This window comes from Aquila chrysaetos, chromosome Z (genome assembly GCF_900496995.4).
Source record: "Aquila chrysaetos chrysaetos chromosome Z, bAquChr1.4, whole genome shotgun sequence".
Classification (NCBI taxonomy): Eukaryota; Metazoa; Chordata; class Aves; order Accipitriformes; family Accipitridae; genus Aquila; species Aquila chrysaetos.
The window spans coordinates 7293088-7313258 of NC_044030.1; the positions used below are offsets into that span (position 1 = coordinate 7293088).

General features: G+C 41.7%; 1 protein-coding gene across 1 annotated transcript; it reads right to left on the reverse strand.

The window, feature by feature from the left end:
• Nucleotides 1–390: 390 nt before the first annotated feature.
• ATP6AP1L (ATPase H+ transporting accessory protein 1 like) lies at nt 391–17693 on the reverse strand. Its single transcript, XM_030005148.2, has 7 exons — nt 17366–17693; nt 10635–10675; nt 9763–9800; nt 7743–7984; nt 3483–3533; nt 2474–2717; nt 391–1241 (listed from the first exon to the last, which is right to left on the reverse strand). Exons 1-7 carry the CDS (start codon nt 17593–17595, stop codon nt 939–941), a joined length of 1149 nt encoding a protein of 382 aa, XP_029861008.1. The 5' UTR covers nt 17596–17693; the 3' UTR covers nt 391–938.
• Nucleotides 17694–20171: the final 2478 nt, after the last annotated feature.

A 20171-nucleotide genomic window follows, 5' to 3' on the forward strand; every position in this document is an offset into this window, starting at 1 on the left:
ATGAGTGGGAAGACAGTATCTTAAATGCCTAGAAGGAGGAGTGAAAATTATAGTATCCTTTTCACTGCTGGGCAGCTTCTTCCACCGCTTTGTTTATATATATTTTCAATTATAGCACTGGCTATCTCCATTCAGGTAAAATTCCCAAGAAGGACTGATGGGATTTGATAGAAAAGAAATTAACCTAGAATTACAGGGTATAATGCTCATAATCCGTCTTTTGGCATGGAGTTGAGCCGGGAAGTTAAGGGTAAGCCTTTGACCAGATGTCTACTGTTCTCCCACTAGATCCTTACAGTAAGCCTCCAGCTTAGACAGAGAAAAGTATCAAGATGCAGCTGTACTGAAGCCATCACTATTTCATCAGTGTAGTGCATAATACACAGCTTATACGTCTCTGAAGACTCCAAAGGAAGAAAAGGAGTTTATGAGGACAAAGAGGAGAGGATGTAACTTGGAAAATAAAAGGAAAACATATACTGAGAAAGGAATGGATGCTGTTTTGTCAGGACACAAAGCAAGGTGGCTGAAGCAAATAAAAAACCAGGAAGGATCTTGCCTACTGAAAGAATAAGCAAAGATTTTTTTGTTTGTTTTGCTATTTTTTGTATCTTTATTTAATTTCAAAGGCTCCATTACTGATTATCTCTCTCTTCATGACTTGGTAAGCTGGCTGAAAAGATATGCATTTTGGTTTTGTACTACAGGAATAAACTCCCATCACATGGAATCTCTTACTCACAAGGGAATTTTTTTTCTCTCATCTTGTTTCCCAAGGCATCTTTGAGATGGTTATCAATAAATAACAGACAGTAACTGGCTAAACAGTCTGTTACCTACTTTTCCTTTCATCAGTTGGTGAAAAATCTGCACAAACTACATACGGGAGTGCCAGCAGAAGAAAATACCACTTGTTTCACTGAGACAGATGCATACTGCTAAATATAGATTTTGCAGAACTCTTGGTTTCTGAGTTCATAGGACTCATTTCCACTGCTTCTCAGTGGCTCTTTCTCCTCCCCCACGTCATTGTCTTTCATCTGTGCAAAATAGGTAGGAGAAGCTTTGCATTCATAGTGCCTGTCAAGAGATTTCAGGTGGATCAACATATGAAGAGCATAGGCAAGAACCAGCAGCAGAATCAGAGACATAACCAATCCCATAAGTATTGCTGGAGAGAAAAAGGATGCACAGTCTTTTGCATAGGCAAAATGTCCTTCTTGAATGTTAAAACCTTGAATCTACAAAGAGAATAAAAGAGCTCATATTAAATAAAGTATTTGCTGTCTTGGTTACAAACAACTTCATGAATTTGCTCCTGATGCAAGTAAGAATTTTTTAATTTAATATCTGCTTACTGCAAAATTGTAACTATCAGTGCTAGCTGGAGTTAACACTCAGAGTTTATCCAGGTCAGTCTTCTAGAAACCGCCAGTTATTCTAATCCCCTGCACTATGCTGCCCAAAGGATTTGCAGTTGTGTTTTAAAGAAAATCTTCTATGATCGCTCTTGATAGCCCAATCATATTTAATTGTAAGTGTGGTACCTTTCAAATTAACAGTGCATTTCCAGTATCATTTGTTGAGAATCTCCAGAGTCTCTGGTTCAAACTGCATAAACTTCAACACAACAAACAAGGAAATATTCTCAGTTGCCTATCCTAATACTAGACTTTTCTCACCAGATCCAAGTGTGCCATATATGGCAGTAAATCAGCTAAACTACATGAAGTTGCATTCAGCTATGCCCAATACCCATAAGTTTTACCTGTGGCTTCAGTTCTGACATGGAGTTTACCACACTGGCATTCAGGGAATTGACTGTCTGCTTCACTAGATCGCTCCATGAGCATTTATCACATGGTGAGAAAAGGGGGACTAACTTTTGCCTCAATCCCCTTTTTCAGCTCTTCAACCCCTATGACCTAGGTATCTTAAAACAAGACATCCTAGTCCAGTCATCTTAGGCTTCTTTATTGTCAAATGCAGAAAAATAGGCACTTTCAGAAGATGATTAATCTCATCCTAAAATAAGGACTTAAGATGAGTCAGAGGAATTATCCACTGGCTTTAGAGGCAGACTGGGGTGACTATAATTAGGGCACAAGGTTAAAATTACTAGGCATCAAAAGTTAAGGGAGATGACTCCCATACTTGGTGACTGATGCTGCTATTGATGCTGGGTTTGAGACCCCAGCTCAGAGAGATATAACACTGAAAGTTAAATTCACTCCTGACTCTAAAGGGAAAGACAGGCAAGATACTACAGAAAATCTATACAGCCCTTCATTTGCTTTGAAAGGAAGATAAGTATAATAATTGAAGTCTTCATTTCTATTCAATTTCTATTTCAAGTTCCATGGAGATCCTGTAAACTGTACATGGAAGGTCATTATACTTTCTTGGCAGTGAAATGCAAAATTTCCAATCAGTCTACCTCTGGGATCCATTTGGCTTAATTCCATGACATTACCTGGAAATCAATAAAAGTGACTTCCCAAAGCTTTGAAAGATCATTTGCAGAGCTGGGTATGAGGAGTGCATCATATCTCTGCAAGCTGCTCACATGTTCACAGTGGTAGGAGTAACTTGCTGGTGCATATATTCTGGTTGCATTAAACGTCGCTTGTATGGAGTGGTTGTAAAGAAGTTGCAGTCTGTGTAAACTGAACCAGTTCTGAACAGACAGCTGGTAATAGCTGGTTGTTAATAAGAATCTGAAAATATTGTATGGGAAGAAAGATGAGTAAGAAAACAAGTCTAACTAAGAGTTGTAACTATTAAATTCACAAGTTGAACATCTTAGAAGACACACTGGTATTACCAGAGTTTCACCCATTTATATCAGTGTGAGCTCTAGCTCCTTCTATTGAGTCTGCAAAGTGATTTGAGTTTCTTCATTGTTGCATCTGAAGGAGTTTGCTGCTCTCCCACACAGTGAGAGGAAATGTGAGGGATTTTTCCTAAATGAATGAGAAAAATCTAAGTGCAACATTGGTATTGTACATCCATCCAAGATATGGAAAACTATTGATCAAGAAATGTTGTTTTCTTTGATTGCAAGAAGCAAACATAAAGTAGGTCACAGTCTGATGCCTCAAGAGTCCTCACTATCAGTTCTTGCGGCAAAATTCCCAGACAAAAGTGTAGCTAATTAGCAAGGTTTAGCAAAAATCTCAGACATGGGAAGATTCTATTCAAAAGAGATGACCCGAACTTTTCTTGTTAACAGAAAAGTCAACATAGAAGAAGAAATGCCTTAATAAAGCAAGGCAGATGTTGTTTGTAAAATGACAGACCTACTAAATGCAGGTGTCTTGCTTATACAACCAACAGTTCTACCACATTATTTTTGCTTACATATATTCTCCCACACACTTTTTGCACAACTAACTGCATAACAATGGATATTAACATGTAATATTTTATCATCTTTATCTTTTCTTTAAACATCTAATATTTTCTTTATCACATTAACTTACCTAATAACAAGTCCCTTTAGATTGCCAATGTCACCAAACTTCAGAGAAAGCCTAGGTCAAAAAGGAAGTAACATCAAGCTAGATAAAAACTTCAGAAATCTTAAGAGAAAAAAGCAGCACAAAAGATTAAGCACAGTTATACATGAAGCCTTTTTTTCAGTATACCTTTGAAGTCAGCAGAAAAAAAAAACTGAAAGGATTAAATCTTCCTCCAGTAAAATCCAGTAGTTCAGCTGTTAATGTGATCAAGGCCTAGACTATCCAGAAAGAACAGAACTGCATGCTCAACTTTCAACACACTTCAATCCCACTGCTTCCAACATCGGTTGACGATTAAGTTAATTCGATCTGTGTTCTCCTTCTCAAGCCATGATATCTTAGTCCGGAATAACCTCTGTATGTCATTAGAAATTGTAAACAGCCACATTATTCTCATCTATTTAGATACTAGAGCATAACAAATGCAGATGACATTTGAGTTCAAACTCCACACATGCGCATCGTCAGAGCAATATAAATGCACTGACTGTGAGGTAGCTCTACAAAGTTTATCTGCGGTGAGCATGGACACCTGGAGTTTACTAAAGTGTAAGGCAGCAGGTTAATTGTAAACTAATGCATACTCTACCATCCTTCTACCATCTCTGGAATTAATGCATTGTAGCACTGCATGATTCAATGGCATATGTTGTTTTGGCTTAACAATAATATTTTGCCTCTTAAAACCTGCATAATAGAGTCTCAGTGTTGACATAACATTTTCAGACTAAGTTAGAGACAAAATATAGTGAAACCATGCAGCACCTGAAAGACTTCTGAACCTAAAGCTGAAGAAAAAAACAGCTAGCCTTATGATTTCGTATGAGGTCTAGACTTCTTCTTGTACCCTGACTAACACTAGTCCCATAAGCGAGGACACTGAATCTAGCCTATCCCTTGCTTTATTACAAAGGGAAATGATAGATAGTTGAGACACAGGCAAATATGTCATTCAGTTCAGTGGCCTGATCCAGAAGTTGGTGCATTAAAAACCCTGCAGGTTGGATTATTATATTCGTCTAGCAAATGCATATGTGTTCAGTGTCAAATATTTTTTCCTGGCTCCAGCTATTTTGCGTTGGCCTAAAGCCACAACAGAGTATTGTCTTAATAAAGAAGGCTGGAGAAGGGAGAAGTTTAAGGTACTCTTCTGGGGTGAGAAAAACCGGGCAATGCATCATGTGAGCACTCAGCCATCAACTGGCATAATCTAGGTCAGTCCTTAAACCTGAGATTACACAGCAACATTCAAGCCAGTTTTTGCCTTTCTTCTCTGCTACAGTCAAATGCAGGTTGACTGAAAATCTAACCCAAGACTTGCATTTGGCAACTACACTAAGCCTAATCCTGACTCATGAGCCCAGATTAACCATTTTCCTATCCACAGAGCATGATTTCTACATATAGGGACTTCGATCAGTACTTAGATGCTGTAGGTGGCAATGAATGGATACTTGAAACATACAGTTTCTACTGACTTGATACTTGCAGTCTAGCAGAGATGCCACAGATCTGCTCATGCAGTCTGACAAATCCCTCCTAGCAAGAGCTCAGAATAAGCCAGGCCTTTCTTGGTTAGGATTCTGGAGCACATTCAAAGGGCAGGAGTCAGTGGGACTAGTATTTCTCAGTGTATCCCAAATAAGCAAAGTATAGAACATGCAAGAAAGCATAACCATGGGGGAGGGGTAGCATTTTCTCCTCTCTCTCCACAGAACAGAGGAGAAAAGGCTCAGTAGCCACAATGTATCTCTTGACCCCAGCAAAAAAAGCCAGCCTCCGCTTCAAACTAAGCATGAAGGTCCTGCCTGCCTTTACGTGTGTCCATAGTTCAAGGCTACTCAGAAAACCGTGGGAGAAACAAAGACAAAAGTCAGGAGACGTGGCAGATAAGATGGCACTGGACCCACAGATTCTGAGATCAAACCTCAGATATGGTGAAACACTGAAAAAAAGTTATGTCAAGGGTATGCTGTAGAGTAGTTCTGCTTCCTGACTCTTCCTGCAGCTTTTTAAATGAATAATGTGTTCTATAAACTCCCAAATATCTTCCAACATAATGCATCAAGCAGAATATATAGCCCTGTGGTGTGTTGACCCCAGCCAGCCACTAAGACCCATCCAGCCACTCACTCACTCTGTCCCCCCCACCCCACAGCAGGACAGGGGAGAGAATAGGAAGAGCAAAAGAGAGAGAACTCATGGGTCAAGATAGTGTTTAATAAGTGAAGAGGGGAAAAAAAAGACCAAAGTTTTGCAAGGGCAATCACTGACCATCTCCCACGAGCAGACCGATGCCCAGTGAATCTCTGAGCAACAGCCACCCTGGAAGACACAACCCCTACCCACTTCTTCCTCTACCCTAGTTTTTATTGCTGAGCATGACATTATATGGCAGGGAATATAACATTGGCCAACTCGGGTCAGCTGTCCAGGCACTGTCCCCTTCCAGTTTCTTGCCAACCTCAGCCTACTCACTGCGGGGGCAGAGTGACAAACAGATAAAGCCTGGACACTGTGCAAGCATTGCTCACCAAGAGCCAAAACGCTGGTGTGTTATCAACACTGTTTTCACCACAGACCCAAAACACAAGAGAATTATCTCCCCCCGCCAGAGCCAGGACAACTAATGTCTTAGAACTCTCAATTTACAGAATGAATGATCCACTACTGTAACCAGACTGTAGAGGTACCTGTGACAGATAGGTAAGCAGAGTAGCCTGCTCAAACCTAACAGTCTCCAAACAGCAGCTCCAGTAGGAGTTTGCAGTCCACCACTGCACTGTCTTTCTGATTTTTCAAGCCTTACGAAAAACTGTAAAACTACACTCTGTGTTTTGAAATCGTTACTTTTGCATGAGTACATTTCCTATAAGGTTACAATCATTGCTAATAAGACTAAGAGTATTTCTGAATTGCAGACCAGAAGAGAAGAAGGAATGTTTGTTAAGTTATTACTTTTTATTTTTAAAATAATATTATTCCATTCTCTTCCTCTGCCTGTCAAATCATAGTGCTGGATTAGCTCACACGCTGATGTTGTAAAATTCAGACTGTCTTGCTGAATACTGTGATACCACAGGCAGAAAACCTGGCTTCTTTTTCAATTATACTTTCAGTTTTCTTGTAACCTCACTAAAATTTCTGTGCACCTTGGATTATCTTTCACAAATGTATAATCAGAAAGAGTTAACACCTACTTTTCGTGGAAACGTCTTTAGATATACAGGTGAAATGTTGCATAGGACCTAACTGAAACTGCTGGTTTTGGTCATGTTATTTTTATCGTTGTGTGTCATTACAGATTTAAACACAGTTTATGGGGTAGACTCAGTGCCCATGTTCAGCACATGCCCTGTTAGGTATCCACCTCCTAATTTTTAGACTCTTGACTACCAGAGTGGAAATCAATGACCTGGTATTAGACATGAAGCCAGTCAGCATGGAGCGAGAGAAGTGGTCAGGTACATGACAAAGGAAATAAAAAAACCTACATGCCTTTCTAGTATAGCCATGGGATTGAAGGATTTTGGATCCAGTTAGGTTAATGTATAGCTCTTACTCAGGTTCAGCAAGAGCAAAGCTGCTAAATCCTGTTCATGCTGAAGAAATTCATGACAGACTGAGATGTAGAGTTCAGGTTCTCAGAGACTCTTCAGGTCACATGCAAACCTGTAGGGAATTTGCTCTTTGGCTTCAGCAACTTACAGATCACATCCTGGGACTTGGGGCTACCTAACTCTGTTTCTAAATACACATCTGCATCTTGTACCAATGGTTTACATTACTGCTGGCACACATCCTGTGAAGGGATAAGTAGTGATGCACAGCCAGCTCCTAAGCCCCTATAGGGCTTGAATAGGTCCTTGAATAGGATCCACTATTCAATCTCCCAAGTGGCTACGTAAAACAGCTCGAGGCTAAAAAGATCAACAGCTTCAGCCTCATATGCAGTAAGAGCAAAACTGGCTGGCCACAAGGATTGACTACACTACTGCAAGACATGAAGACAGCTATGTACATCTATGTGCCCCATGAAAGACTGGTCTGTAAGTATATAATCCATGCTGCCCTGCTGCCTGCAATATCAGGACATTATAGGAAGGAGCTTGCCCCTGGGGCACTTACACCACATAATACAAGTTCTGTTTCCTTCAGTATGTATTTACTAGACTTGTTATCTGGTACTAGTTCCCTTGGCAGAGTACAATGCCACCTTACATTGCGTTGTCTTCACTGCAGTTTGAATCTCCAACATCCACTGTTGCATGGACACCAAATGTCTTCTCCGTCAAATCCAGTTGCGTGTGGTTTTCAAACTTAATCATGATCCTCTTGGCCCAGAAGAGAATGCAGGGGATGCCATTAACTGTGACATTGAGAGGGCTGTAGTGGCTATGGGTGAACGGCCTCCAGGATGCTCTTTCCCACTGTCCTTTCCTGCTCAAGTTGTAGCTGACAACCTGATTGACCACATAAAAGATCGGTATCAGAATATGTGTATTTCAGCAGTTACTCTCCATCCTACCAGAATAAATGAGGCCAGCACTTCACAGATGAAGCCAGTTCTCAGCTGCAGCAGTACTGAACTGAGGAAGCAGAGAAATCTCTGGCTAACCCTTCCCACCATGGGAATGGCACCATACAGACCTCTAGCTCCAGAAAAACTGGCCAGAGAGCCAATATAAGTTGTACTTACTCTACTCGGGTAGTATCACTGGGGCAAACCACATTCTTAGCATGCTCCTGTCTCACCTCAGCACACTGTGGAGCTGCCCAATATAGAAAGTTGAAGCAGAGCTAGAATCACAAGGTGCTCACCCCAGGAGAATAGTCTCTAGGACACCTGTAAGAATTACTTCAACACACTGAAGAGGACTCAGCTTGGGCCAGGGACCCAGCCTACCATGCTGAAAGCACACTAGGCAACTGTCCAGGTGAAAGAAATGTCCAAGTCTACATCTACCTGCAGACTGTTTGGCTCCTGATGGCTTTAAAATCAGGAAAATGCCTGCTGCAGAACAGGATGGCTCAAGTATGGATCCCTGCCTTTACAAAATCAGTCGCTGGCAAGCTTAAAACACGGGGACTGTAGCTTCCATGCCATCTGTAGACATTAGAAAAAAGCTATCCCTTCGAAGCCAAATTTCATAGCAAATGGAGGACAATTTGGCTGTCAGGCAATATAATTTGAGACAGTGAGTTAGGGCTAAGGACTTCAAAATTTAACTGTAATTTCCATATTTCAGACTAAAATTACCAGACATCAGCTCTTTTCCATCTACACATATGTCCTATCTGAATATGAGAACATATACAATGTCTGCATGGCTGTTTTGCACGTGATATGATTAAGCAAGTTCAAATCACGTACAAACAAGAGAGGTGTTCTGAATCCCAGACACAAACAGCATCTCACCAGGCTCCAGAAGGGACATGGTTAAGCCCAAAGCTTTGTCTTGGCTTAAAGAGAGATTTTTTTTGCTGTTCAGATTAGTGAATCACGTCTCCCAGCTCAGACCGTGAAAGACCCCTTTTGATACTTGACCTTACATATGGCACAAGACTGCTTTAGGATTAAAATTAGTAAGTACTCACAGCACCAAGCTGAAAGCAAGGTAAGATCATGGTCAGAAAACGTTATGCAACAGCCAGCAAGAAACATTGACCATGACTATCATTTGTATAAATGATAAGGCTGTCTTCTCAGAAGTACAGACGAGAGAGATTTAATCAACTAATTATTTACACTAGATTGCATCACTTGCAGGTTTTTTGGTAAGGAAGTCCTTTATGCTCAGTTTTTGACAAGACCTACAGGCTGGACTCAGGGAAAACTCCCACTAAATTTAAACAATCAGCAGTTTTGCTTCAGCTATTCTTTTAGTATCAAGTGATATAAGCAAAATACTGGCCGCAGCAGTCAAATGGCGTTGTACAGAATATGGATGATAGGATTTGGTTCTTTCAGTAAGACCCTGTGCCCAAACCCCCTGCGAGTCAACACCAGCAACGGCAACTGAAGTCTCACCTCACTTCTCAGAAAAGCAGAAGTTATCTTGTACAGTAGGTAGTGAATCAGTACCACATCACAGTGATTTAGACAGTTTTGTTGGCTATTTCTTGTAAACAATGTATTATTTAATTCAATAATGCAAATTAAGAGATCTAAATGTGCTATGAAAAAACTTTACAGATCCAGTCCTTCAAACATTACCTGTGTAACTGCTACTTGACTTACATTAAATTTTGGCTTCACACCACCATCATAATGTCGACCTGCAGAAGAAAGTGTGTTATTAGCCTACAAAGAAAACATCCAATCATTTATAAAAGCATAATCTTGCATGTTCTTATGCAAACAATAATTATCCCTGCACGAAATGTGTATTTCAGAATACCTGATTTTGTTTCGTAAAGTATTTGGCTTGGTGCAAATATTGCCTTCAATACATGCATTTTCTAGTTTATTTTACTTTACTTATACAACAAGGTTCCTCTTCTTTTCATTGAACAACTTGCAACCCTTACTGGGAAGAACTCCGGTGCCCCAAAATGACCACATTCCACCTATACCTGTATTTAATCATCCCAAACACACTTAGCAAAAGCTTCTTCTTTCTTCATACAGCAAACTCTATTGTCAAAGGGGGTGTGTTGAATTGCATGGCAAAAGCATGTTAACTATGGATGGGAATTTCTTTCCCTGCACTGGCCAGAGATGGGAAGCTGTGACAAATAACCTGACGGCCCAACTGCTTGCCAGGACAGTGAAGTTTCACAGATGACAGATCATTTCATGGACACTCTCACAGCTCCATCCTTCAAACATTTAACTCTGTTTTCATTTGGTTAAAAAAAAAAAAAAAAAGAAAGAGAGAATACTTCCTTCTTCCACATTGTCACTGTATCCCCGAGTCAGTCAGTAAATGATTAACCAGGCAAATCCTTTAAAGGGTATTTGTTAAAGAGGGATATACTTTAACAAAACATTTGACAGAAGAGTCACTAATGCCAACAGAAGCTACATCTGGGAATGAAGATCTTTTACAGCCGCAGTAACAGAGGCAGTATCCAGGCATTCAGCCCACTGAAAAAAAAAAAAAGGCTTACCATTTTTTTGCAGAGAATCTTGATCTGAAAATGCAGGTGAACTAGAAGAGAGGAGAAAATATTTACTGTACAGCATCTGGATTTAAAGTCTGCAGCAAGTTTACTGGGGAGAGCTCCTGTTCCTGCTTTGTTCAATAAAACTTTCAAAATGTAACACAGATCCTTGGCTGGTTAATGTCACAGGAACAGGGCAAATTAATCCCAAAGCCAGTGTACCCAGGTTAAATATGCCTTTTCAGAGATGCCTCAGGTGGATCAGCCCTGCCAGGCATTCCCATATCCTTACCCTATTGACTAAAAGCTTCATTACCCCTCTTGTCCCTTTCCATGGGGTATCAGTTTGGGGTTAGAGACTGAACCAGTTCCAGCCCACAAGCAGAGGAGCACAAGGATAGTGCTGCACCATCCTCAGTCCCCAATGAGGATCAGAAGCAACACATTGAATTCCTCCAGGACAGAGCAAACGCACTGGGCTAGTATGCCTTATGTCCAGATTTACGGCCATCTAAAGACAGCTCCTGAATTGTTGCAAGCAATGCCAAATCCCATGGAAGTCAGCTGCAAGGTAGGGCGCAAGTGAAGCACATTTCAAGTGACAACTACCAGGCTCAAGGAATTTTCAGCCTTTGATTTTCTTCTTTGGTATAATTTAGGGATAAGTCTTCAGCTGGTGTAAGTATGATCTGCTTTCCTGAACTAGAGAATCAAGCCCAGTAGATTCACATACATCACCAAAAGACCTACAAGATCAAAGTCCAAGAAACCGGGCTCTCCCTTAAGACCAGACCCTACTCCTTGAGTCACAGGAAGACCTTCCTGCCCCCTCCACACCACAGCAGCTTCCTTGAGACCTGCACCCCCCTACACTGAATTGATCTACTGATCTGATGACACATGTCTACTTCTCAAGTCCGCCATCAGCATTCCCTAGCAGGTGAACACAGGGGGCCTCCCTCACTCGTAGCTGAGTATCGTCCCATGGAGACTCTGTACACCCTGCCCTACTTCTGCCCACACAGTGCCTTCCAGGCCATAAGCGAAGGTGGGGACGGACCTGCCCCACAGCCACTTCACGTGGAAATACACTTCCATCTTCTTTTCTTGCCTTGTTTACTGCCGCCTTTCCAACCCACCACAGAAGCAAAATACTTAAAAAGATATACACAAAGATCAGCATATAAGGACTAGGAATAAAAGCAGTTTTCAGTATTTATGTGTAAATTGAACCATAAGGTATTTGAACTGCAGAGTCAAGACCTGGCCTCACTGCGGAGCCCTTGAACAGCTGGGTGAACCCACTCCCCAATGGACTCCCTGGGTAGGGGGATCTGTGTTACCCACTAGCATGTACTGCAGGAGTGATCCCAACCTAATTTCCATCACGGCATCCTTAATGGCAGATGTGAGTCCAAACAACGTAGCGCCACTGAAGGAGAAACGTGGGATGGCTTAGAGCCTGCCCTGCTTGCTGCCATGCCCTTGCGGCTCTGGCAGTCAGAGAGTTTGATCACACTGAACCTGGCTTGCCTGAAACCCATGCAATGTTACCAGCTTCAGCAAACCCCAGATTTCACGCACAATGTCTTGTTTACACTCGAGGTTCAGAAGGGCAGCAGGCTCTTTCTTCTGATCAGTGTCTCTCCAGCGAGAACATCCTTCCACAGGCATGCTCTGTGCTGCCACAAACAGATCTCTTGTGTACCCTTGCAAACTGGTCAAACCCAGAAGGCAAAACAGACAAAAGTGAAGCGGAGTCTGTATTCCAGCTTGTCGCTTTGCTGCCAAACACCAGGTCTGATGAGTAGGTTTGCTCCAGACCATCAGGCAGGCTGCTCAGTCCCTTCAGCAACCAGGGCAATAAAGCAGAAGACAGTCGAGAGAAAACATAACACAGCACAAAAAGACAGCTAGGCTCTGCAGCACCGCAGCAGTGACTGCGATCTGAGCTGAAAGAACCTTAAAAAGATCTTACATTCAAAAAAGTTCAATGTAGGTACCACTGTTTAAAATCAGTCTGGCAGCTTTATTCACATATAGTGGGACCAACTTTCTCCTCAGTTGTAGCTGTTAAATCCCAGTGACTTCAAGGAGGCTGTGCACTTTCAAAGTGGGTCCCACTTTCTCCCACTGTCCTTTGGGTGCCAGGGTTAGTGCTGGGCTGAGGTCTCCAAGCCACTCAAAGCTCCCATGCCAACAGCAAGCAGCCTTCAGAGATGGGTGGAAATAATCCTCATTTTGACAGATAGGTAACAAAAGACACAGCTACAATGGACCAAACCTTGTTTTCTTTTCCAGGCAGAACTCTCTCTTAGGTTGTTTAACGATTAGGACATGGGTTTTGTGATTTGATGCAGTCTTATTTTTCTCTTCTAGTCTTCCTTCATAACAGATTGTGCCTTCAGGCTGGAAAAGGCAATTTGGGATCATTTTTTCATGATAATAGCTACAAAATTGAGGCACACCAGAAGGAAATTAATGTAATTTATTTAGTTATACTAACTTCAGTTATATTTAGTTGTACCTATACATATTTAGTTATGTTTAGTTCCACTTTTAGCTCCTCCTTATATACATAATCAAAAGCTCATAGCCCACTATTCCAGTTTGGAAATCACCAGGCTGTAGTGTGCAGACTAAAATACTGGGATGAGAGGAGACTAGTGTAAAATTGTGTAATTCATTTCATTCCCTCACTGGATTTGAAAGGTTTTTATGCTGTTCTGGGAAGAGGAAGGGTTATTTTTTTTTCATGATTGTCAACTAAAAAAAAAAAAAATCATTACTTAGCTTCCCATCTGGGATAAGGGTTATACCATGGTCATGCCAATTAAATCACCTTGAGGAATGCTAATTGATAGGTAACATCAAGCCTTGAGGAGAGCGTACAATGAATATACGAGGCATAACTCATTGTGAATGCCCCTGTGGGGCTACGTCCTGACCAGAACAGTCATAACCGGCCTCCATGCAGCCCACAGGCACACGTTGGGAGCTCATGACGATGCAGTTTGACCCCTCTACATCACATGTAAAAGCACAGCAACGCGCAGCCATGCTGCTCCAAAAGAGATGTCAAGTTTCTGTTTTCAGCATGAAGATACTCAAATATAGATGAATGTGCACAGCTAATGAAATATTCATGCTTTGACGAGGAACGCAGTGGAGAGAATGACCCGGGAACCACTGCTAAGTACCACAGTATGACAAATACGATCAGCCACATGGCAGGCACACTAGGAAGGCAGGCAGAGGCATGCAAGGGAAGTAACTGCTCCTAGGTACTCCTGTTGGTTACTCTGTTTATTAGCAGTGCCGGCTGCCTCCTTTCCTCCTGCACAATGCATGCAGCCCTGTTAGAGAAAGGCAAGGGAAATCGATCATGGCAAGGCTTGCAGTCTTTGCTCTTTCATACTGAAGCCAGATCACTATGGCACAGTCAGTCAATCAGTGGCATAAGGGAAGGATCGCCTCCCGGTTTCTGAGCAAGCACCAGTTGATGTTGATGTTATCGGGTTTGTCAGCTGCCTTTGATACTCATAACCCTGAGGTGTCACAGAAGTGTGCGAACTGTGACAGGAATGGGTGGCCTTCAATAGCCATCCTGCTGTCAAATCAGCAGCCTTTCCAATCAAAGGCAAGCTGGAGAATTCACAGGCGATCTCTGGCAGGGAGGCCCTTTTGCTCTCAGCTGGAGCATGTTTCATAGAACAAAAACATGGAAAGAAAAAATGGGAAAAAAATTTAACATATTAAAAATATGTATTCCCTTCTGTATATAAAAATCTTCATTGCATGTATGAGAGACAGGAAACCAGCTAGCACTAGAGCCGCCTTCTCCACTGCCTGCAAAACTATCAGCAAACAGTGGCTAGACCTGCAAATCAGTGACAGCAAATCATTTCTAGCAAACTGAATTAGAGACTAGACTTTTAAATTTATCATTTTTTTTAAGCCACTCTACCCTAAAACTTCAAATTCAGTTGCACACATGGTATATGTTTTGATGACTAATATTTTTCCTTACCAATTCGTAAATAACTAGCCCAGATACACCCAGACATGTATGTTGTATGTTGAATTTACCACACCAAGTATGTCAGGAACCCACACGAAATTGGATTAGCCCTAATACAAAGCACTGGGATGACTAATCACTATGTAAAACCCAATTAAATAAGATTATAAGTATAAAGAAGTGTAAATTCCTTCTTATCAGATGACATTATCCATCTACATAAGATAACCAAGTCTGGCTTGTTTGTCTGAAAAAGCTCATATAGACTCCAGCCCTTGAAGACTTGATTCACCTGAGCAGTCTTTTGTCCACTCAAACGAGCCCCATGAATAAGTCTGGCACTCAACAGTGAACGAGTGTAGAGGCCATAGACAGTTTTCATATCATCAAGTTAAAGGAAGACATATTCACACTGTCTTTTACTCTTCATACTGCTGCTCTGACAAACTGCATCAGATGGCAAAATGTACTCTACTGCAGTATTGCAATTACTCCAGAATTACCACTCTATCATAGTTTAACCCCAGACAGCAACTAAGCACCATGCAGCCACTCACTCACACCCCCAAGTGGGATGGCGGGGGGGAGAATCAGAAGAGTAAAAGTGAGAAAACTCATGGGCTGGGATAAAGACAATTTAATAGGTAAAGCAAAAGCCACGCATGCAAAAGCAAAGCAAAACAAGGTGTTCATTCAGCACTTCCCATCGGCAGGCATGTATTCAGCCATCTCCAGGAAAGCAGGGCTCCATCACACCTAACGGTTACTTGGGAAGACAAACACCGTCACTCCAAACATCCCCCCCATCCTTCTTCCTCCCCCCAGCTGTATATGCTGAGCATGATGTCATATGGTCTCTAATATCCCTTGGGTCAGTTGGGGTCAGCTGTCCCGGCTGTGTCCCTTCCCAATTTCTTGTGCATCCCCAGCCTACTCGCTGGTGGGGTGGGGTGAGAGGCAGAAAAGGCCTGGACTCTGTGCAAGCACTGATCAGCAATAATGAAAATATCCCTGAATTATCAACACTGTTTTCAGCACAAATCCAAAATGTAGCCCCATACTAGCTACTATAAAGAAAATAAACTCTATCCCAGCCAAAACCAGCACACACTCTAATACTAATATTGTCCACCTGCAGACTACCTCCCCCTGGCTGCTGAACTAGTTTCAATTAATTTGTGAAGCATTTAATTGGAAAATAACATGTGAACATTCAAACGCACTAAAAACAAAGTTATGATGAAAGGTGATGAATGCTTGCTGAAAGCCTGGTAGCCGTGAACTGGTTGTAGTCCTAGGGATATTGGTCATAAGTAATTTCAATGAAGTTATTAAAATTATAAATGTGTAAGCCTGGGAGCCCAGATTCAGGGCAAAAGCCAGTTCCTTCTAAGAAACATCCTAACAAAAAATGTTATTACATTTGAAATGTATCTATTTAAGTTCTATCATTAAGAAATATCTACAAAGCCCATGACTCCTACAGTTTTTAAATTTTAAGTATTCCGTGTCATATTTTGGTAGCCTCATGTGTGATGTGACACAGGGAGACAGATTTATATAATTATTTTACAGTGTACTGAGTACTGGGGTTTGATCTGCACTTTAACTGATGTCTGATAAGAACTGGATCAGAACTGCAAGATACTCAAGCTTGCATTTTTAATATTAAAAAAGAAACTGAGCTGATAGAACTTCCAGCAGATTACCACTGTGCAGGTATGATCCCACCTCCACTGAATGCAAAGGCAAAATCCCCATTCAATTCACTGGCATCAGGATCACAACTTCATTTCTTTAAATATTTACTGTAATAAAGTTCATGTAATGCTTCACTGCCTGCTCTCTCTCAGATTTTGATCTGATTGCAAAAAAGTTCAATTTTACTAAAAAGCCACCATCGAATCTGAAAACTGGCAGAGGAGAACAGCAAGTAAGCTATTTAAATGAAAACATATTGTAGTATTTATCGGTAACTGACTACCAGATCTCTTAATACAAGCTTAAGCAAATCACCACATGTCCTTCTTGCCTTAAATGCACAGATTTTACTGCCAGCTGTAACCTTCATCAGCATATTTGATCTGTGTGTTTTTAGTGACTTTGGGGCATGATTCAACTAATACAATTTAGGCTGTTTACACTTTTGTAATGCTTGGCTCTAGAAAGTCCTCTCTTTCCCTTGCTATCATTTGGGTTTCCTATTTATATTTCATTAGAGAATGAAATGGCACTATAAACAACGATAAATCCAAATCTCTAGTAATTTCAGAAGTTTAATATTTCTTTGCAATATTGAATTCATGCTTCAAATATTTATTCTACACAAGTAGAATATTTTAGCACCTATGTTTCTTGGAGTAGTTTTCACACCCTTGCTGTTATTCTATTTAGAACTTCGTTTTTACACAGACCAGGGAAAATCAGTGTGAGAGTCATTAAAATGTAATGAAATGTAAGACAGATCCCCATTTCTAGAATTGTTTATAAAATCCTTTTAAAGTTACGTTTTTAATGCACTGTATGCTTCAAAATAATTCATTTCTGTATTAGCCCCAGCTGTTTTCAAACCTGAAAAGAAAATTAAAACCATGTCCTGACATTCTAAACTGCAATCGAATCCACTTCCACACAGCACAGATGACCAAACTACAACATTTAAAACATGCACTCAACTCCACCAACAGAGTTTGTGGATACACACTCAGCTACTGACCTGCCATCCACTGTCGCAATCATTTGCTCCGCAGACACTGCGAATCCCACATACAAAAAAAGCAGCAGGAACCTAAGAGCAGCGTTTCTTTCCATTGAGAAGAGAGCCAGTCCCTCCACACCCAGCACATCTGCTCCTCTGGTCCAGTGGGCAGCCGGGCACCCGCGCTCTGCCTGGCAGTGTGACGGGCAGCAGATCCAGCCAATCGGGGTCGGGATTTGCCACTCCATCACTGCACCGGTACCCACGGGAGAAATTCTTCGTGTGCTCAGATTTATTCTAACGGTGGACACCTACCGCTGGCGCATTCGAGCTTCCCGGTGAATTAAAGATTACACATTCTGGCGAAATTGTACCAGGATGTGAGCTGTTTGCTAAGGAAAAAAGAAAGAAAATCTGATGGTCTCTCCAGGCTCCAAAATCACACCGAAGAGTACTTCTTATCTGTACTCAACCCTAACCTTAAAGAAAGGTGGAGGTGCTGTTTCCAAACAGCTCTGAAATTTCTCCTTCCATATAATAACCAGAGAAAGAATTACATGTATTTTGAAGTCTTACAATACCTTCAGAGTAATAGTATTATCCCCATTTGACAGATGTGAAAGCAGACGTAGCAAGCTTAGAAGTCAAGTATTTGGAAGTGGTTTCCTTTCTTCAGCACTAATTTAGTTTGTGTATGTCCAGCTTTCCAGCTCAATTGTTTTTATCCTTACAGATAACTCTAAGCAAGACCACAGTTGTTAAATGCCCACAGAATTACAGTGCCTCTGTTTCCAGACTGTCAGACGAAGACACCAAGGTGCATAGACATCACTGTGAGTGCAGCACGTTGCTTCTGGGATGGGTCATTCTCAAAAGATACATGGGTCACAGGCACTGCAGACCCTCTGTCCTCATCAGCCTTCTCAAAATATACATCAGCTGTGCTCCTGACGGCAAAGAAAAGGGCAAGGCACATGAGCTGACTCCTCAAACCCCATGACCCTGTTCTCCACACATTGCTCACTGACTGCAGCTTGCATTCAAAGGGTCTACACAGGACCAGGAAAGCTGAAATCAGGATACTTACTGGTGGACCATGTGCAACGACAGTGCTCTGCAGCACGCTCATGTGCAGTCTGGCCACCTTCATGAACACAGCCATGGATCTGTGACCAGCCTGGAGGGAACGCTGGGGCCTAGGCAGAAATGGGTTCTTGGAACCCACCTTCAGCGTGGGCAGCTCACCCTCAAAAGGAAGCTTGGACCAGCACTTAGCTGACATTTCATCACACTGCACTCTTCTCCACCTAAATAGCAGACAGCAAGTAATCACAGCCTGCTCCTGCTGACAGCTATGTGTACTCCTGTATGTATATACCTATCTATGTACATGCATAGCCCACACCCACCCACTGCTTTCTTGCTGGGCAGCTGATGTCAGCTAGCTGCTGATGTGATCACACAGTTAAGACCTACTTCACTGATTAAGAGCTCCTGTCTGTTGCATTCCAGATGTAAGATAAAGATAGGGGCTTTAGCATCATAACTATTAAAAAGGATTTACCATCTTAATTCATTTCTCCTTCAGTGATACAGAGCGTATTCGCTAATCTTAAAAATCTCTCAACAGCTTGTCCTCAGTAGTACTGCTTCTATCCAATTTAAGGAGGAATCTAGATACTTATGTGAGAATCCCAGCTTAAAAAAAGAGATAAGGGAACCTAGTGATAAACAAGTACACATTGAAAATAATCTCTAAATTTTCTGTGAAGCACCAGAAGTGTATGATGCTAAACTCAGAATAATTACACCAGTACAGAGACATGGCTCAGCTGAAAATTTTAAGCAGCCCTAGGAAGAGGCAGAAGAGTCACAGAGTCTTCTAAAAAATGTGAAGCCACTAATGTCACTGGCCTATTAAATGTTTCAGTACTCCTGACCCATAGCATCTCCCAAATAACTGGGGCGGGGTGGGGGGATGGGGAAGACACAGAAAGGTTTTCTGAAGGTGCCATAAGATTTCATCCCTGTGCTGCTATTTTCTAAGTGTTCTTCATCAGCACAGGAGCAAAAGCTAAGAAATAAAAATGCTGAAATACAAACCAGTATGGCACGAATGAACAAGTCATGTGCCCTTTGAGGACACAGAAAGGGAGAGAACATAGTATAAACCGTGGCAGGCCACAGTTAAAGTCAGTACAGGCTGAATCCAAGCTAATGTCCTGTGGTCCATTCTGTAACAACAGAATGTATCTTTAACTTTACTTCCAGCCTGTGTGTTTCCATGGTGCTATCAATTTCTAGCGGGAACCTGCCTTCTTAGACCACCGTTTCACATAGTCAAAGAGGGGAAACATACATGTCAATTTGCCCAGAAACAAAGGGGGGTTGCAGACAACAAAGAAAACATGCAACCAAGCAAACAATCAGAGACTGATAGGTTAGCCAGTCAGTATTGCTGGCATCCCACACATCCCCAAACGTGTCACCACAGTCCAGCAAACCCCCTGTCAAACCAGATGATTACATAAACGTTGATGGAGACCCCGAGATGACAGCTGTTCTGCCTGATGCTGCAATGATTATACACACACTGAGTTTGCATGCAATGAATGAGACTGCAGACATAACTTTAAACATGGATCATTTATCTCTTTGGCTAGCACCCCCTCAGACAATGGCACAATCTGTTTTCAACAGAGTTTATAGTTACCTTCAGGTGACATGTCAGGTCGCCATAAACTGAGCACTTTTCTAGAATAGCATGTCTCAGCCAAAGTATGAGGTATCAGTCACTGTACAACATACTAGCATGTAATATATC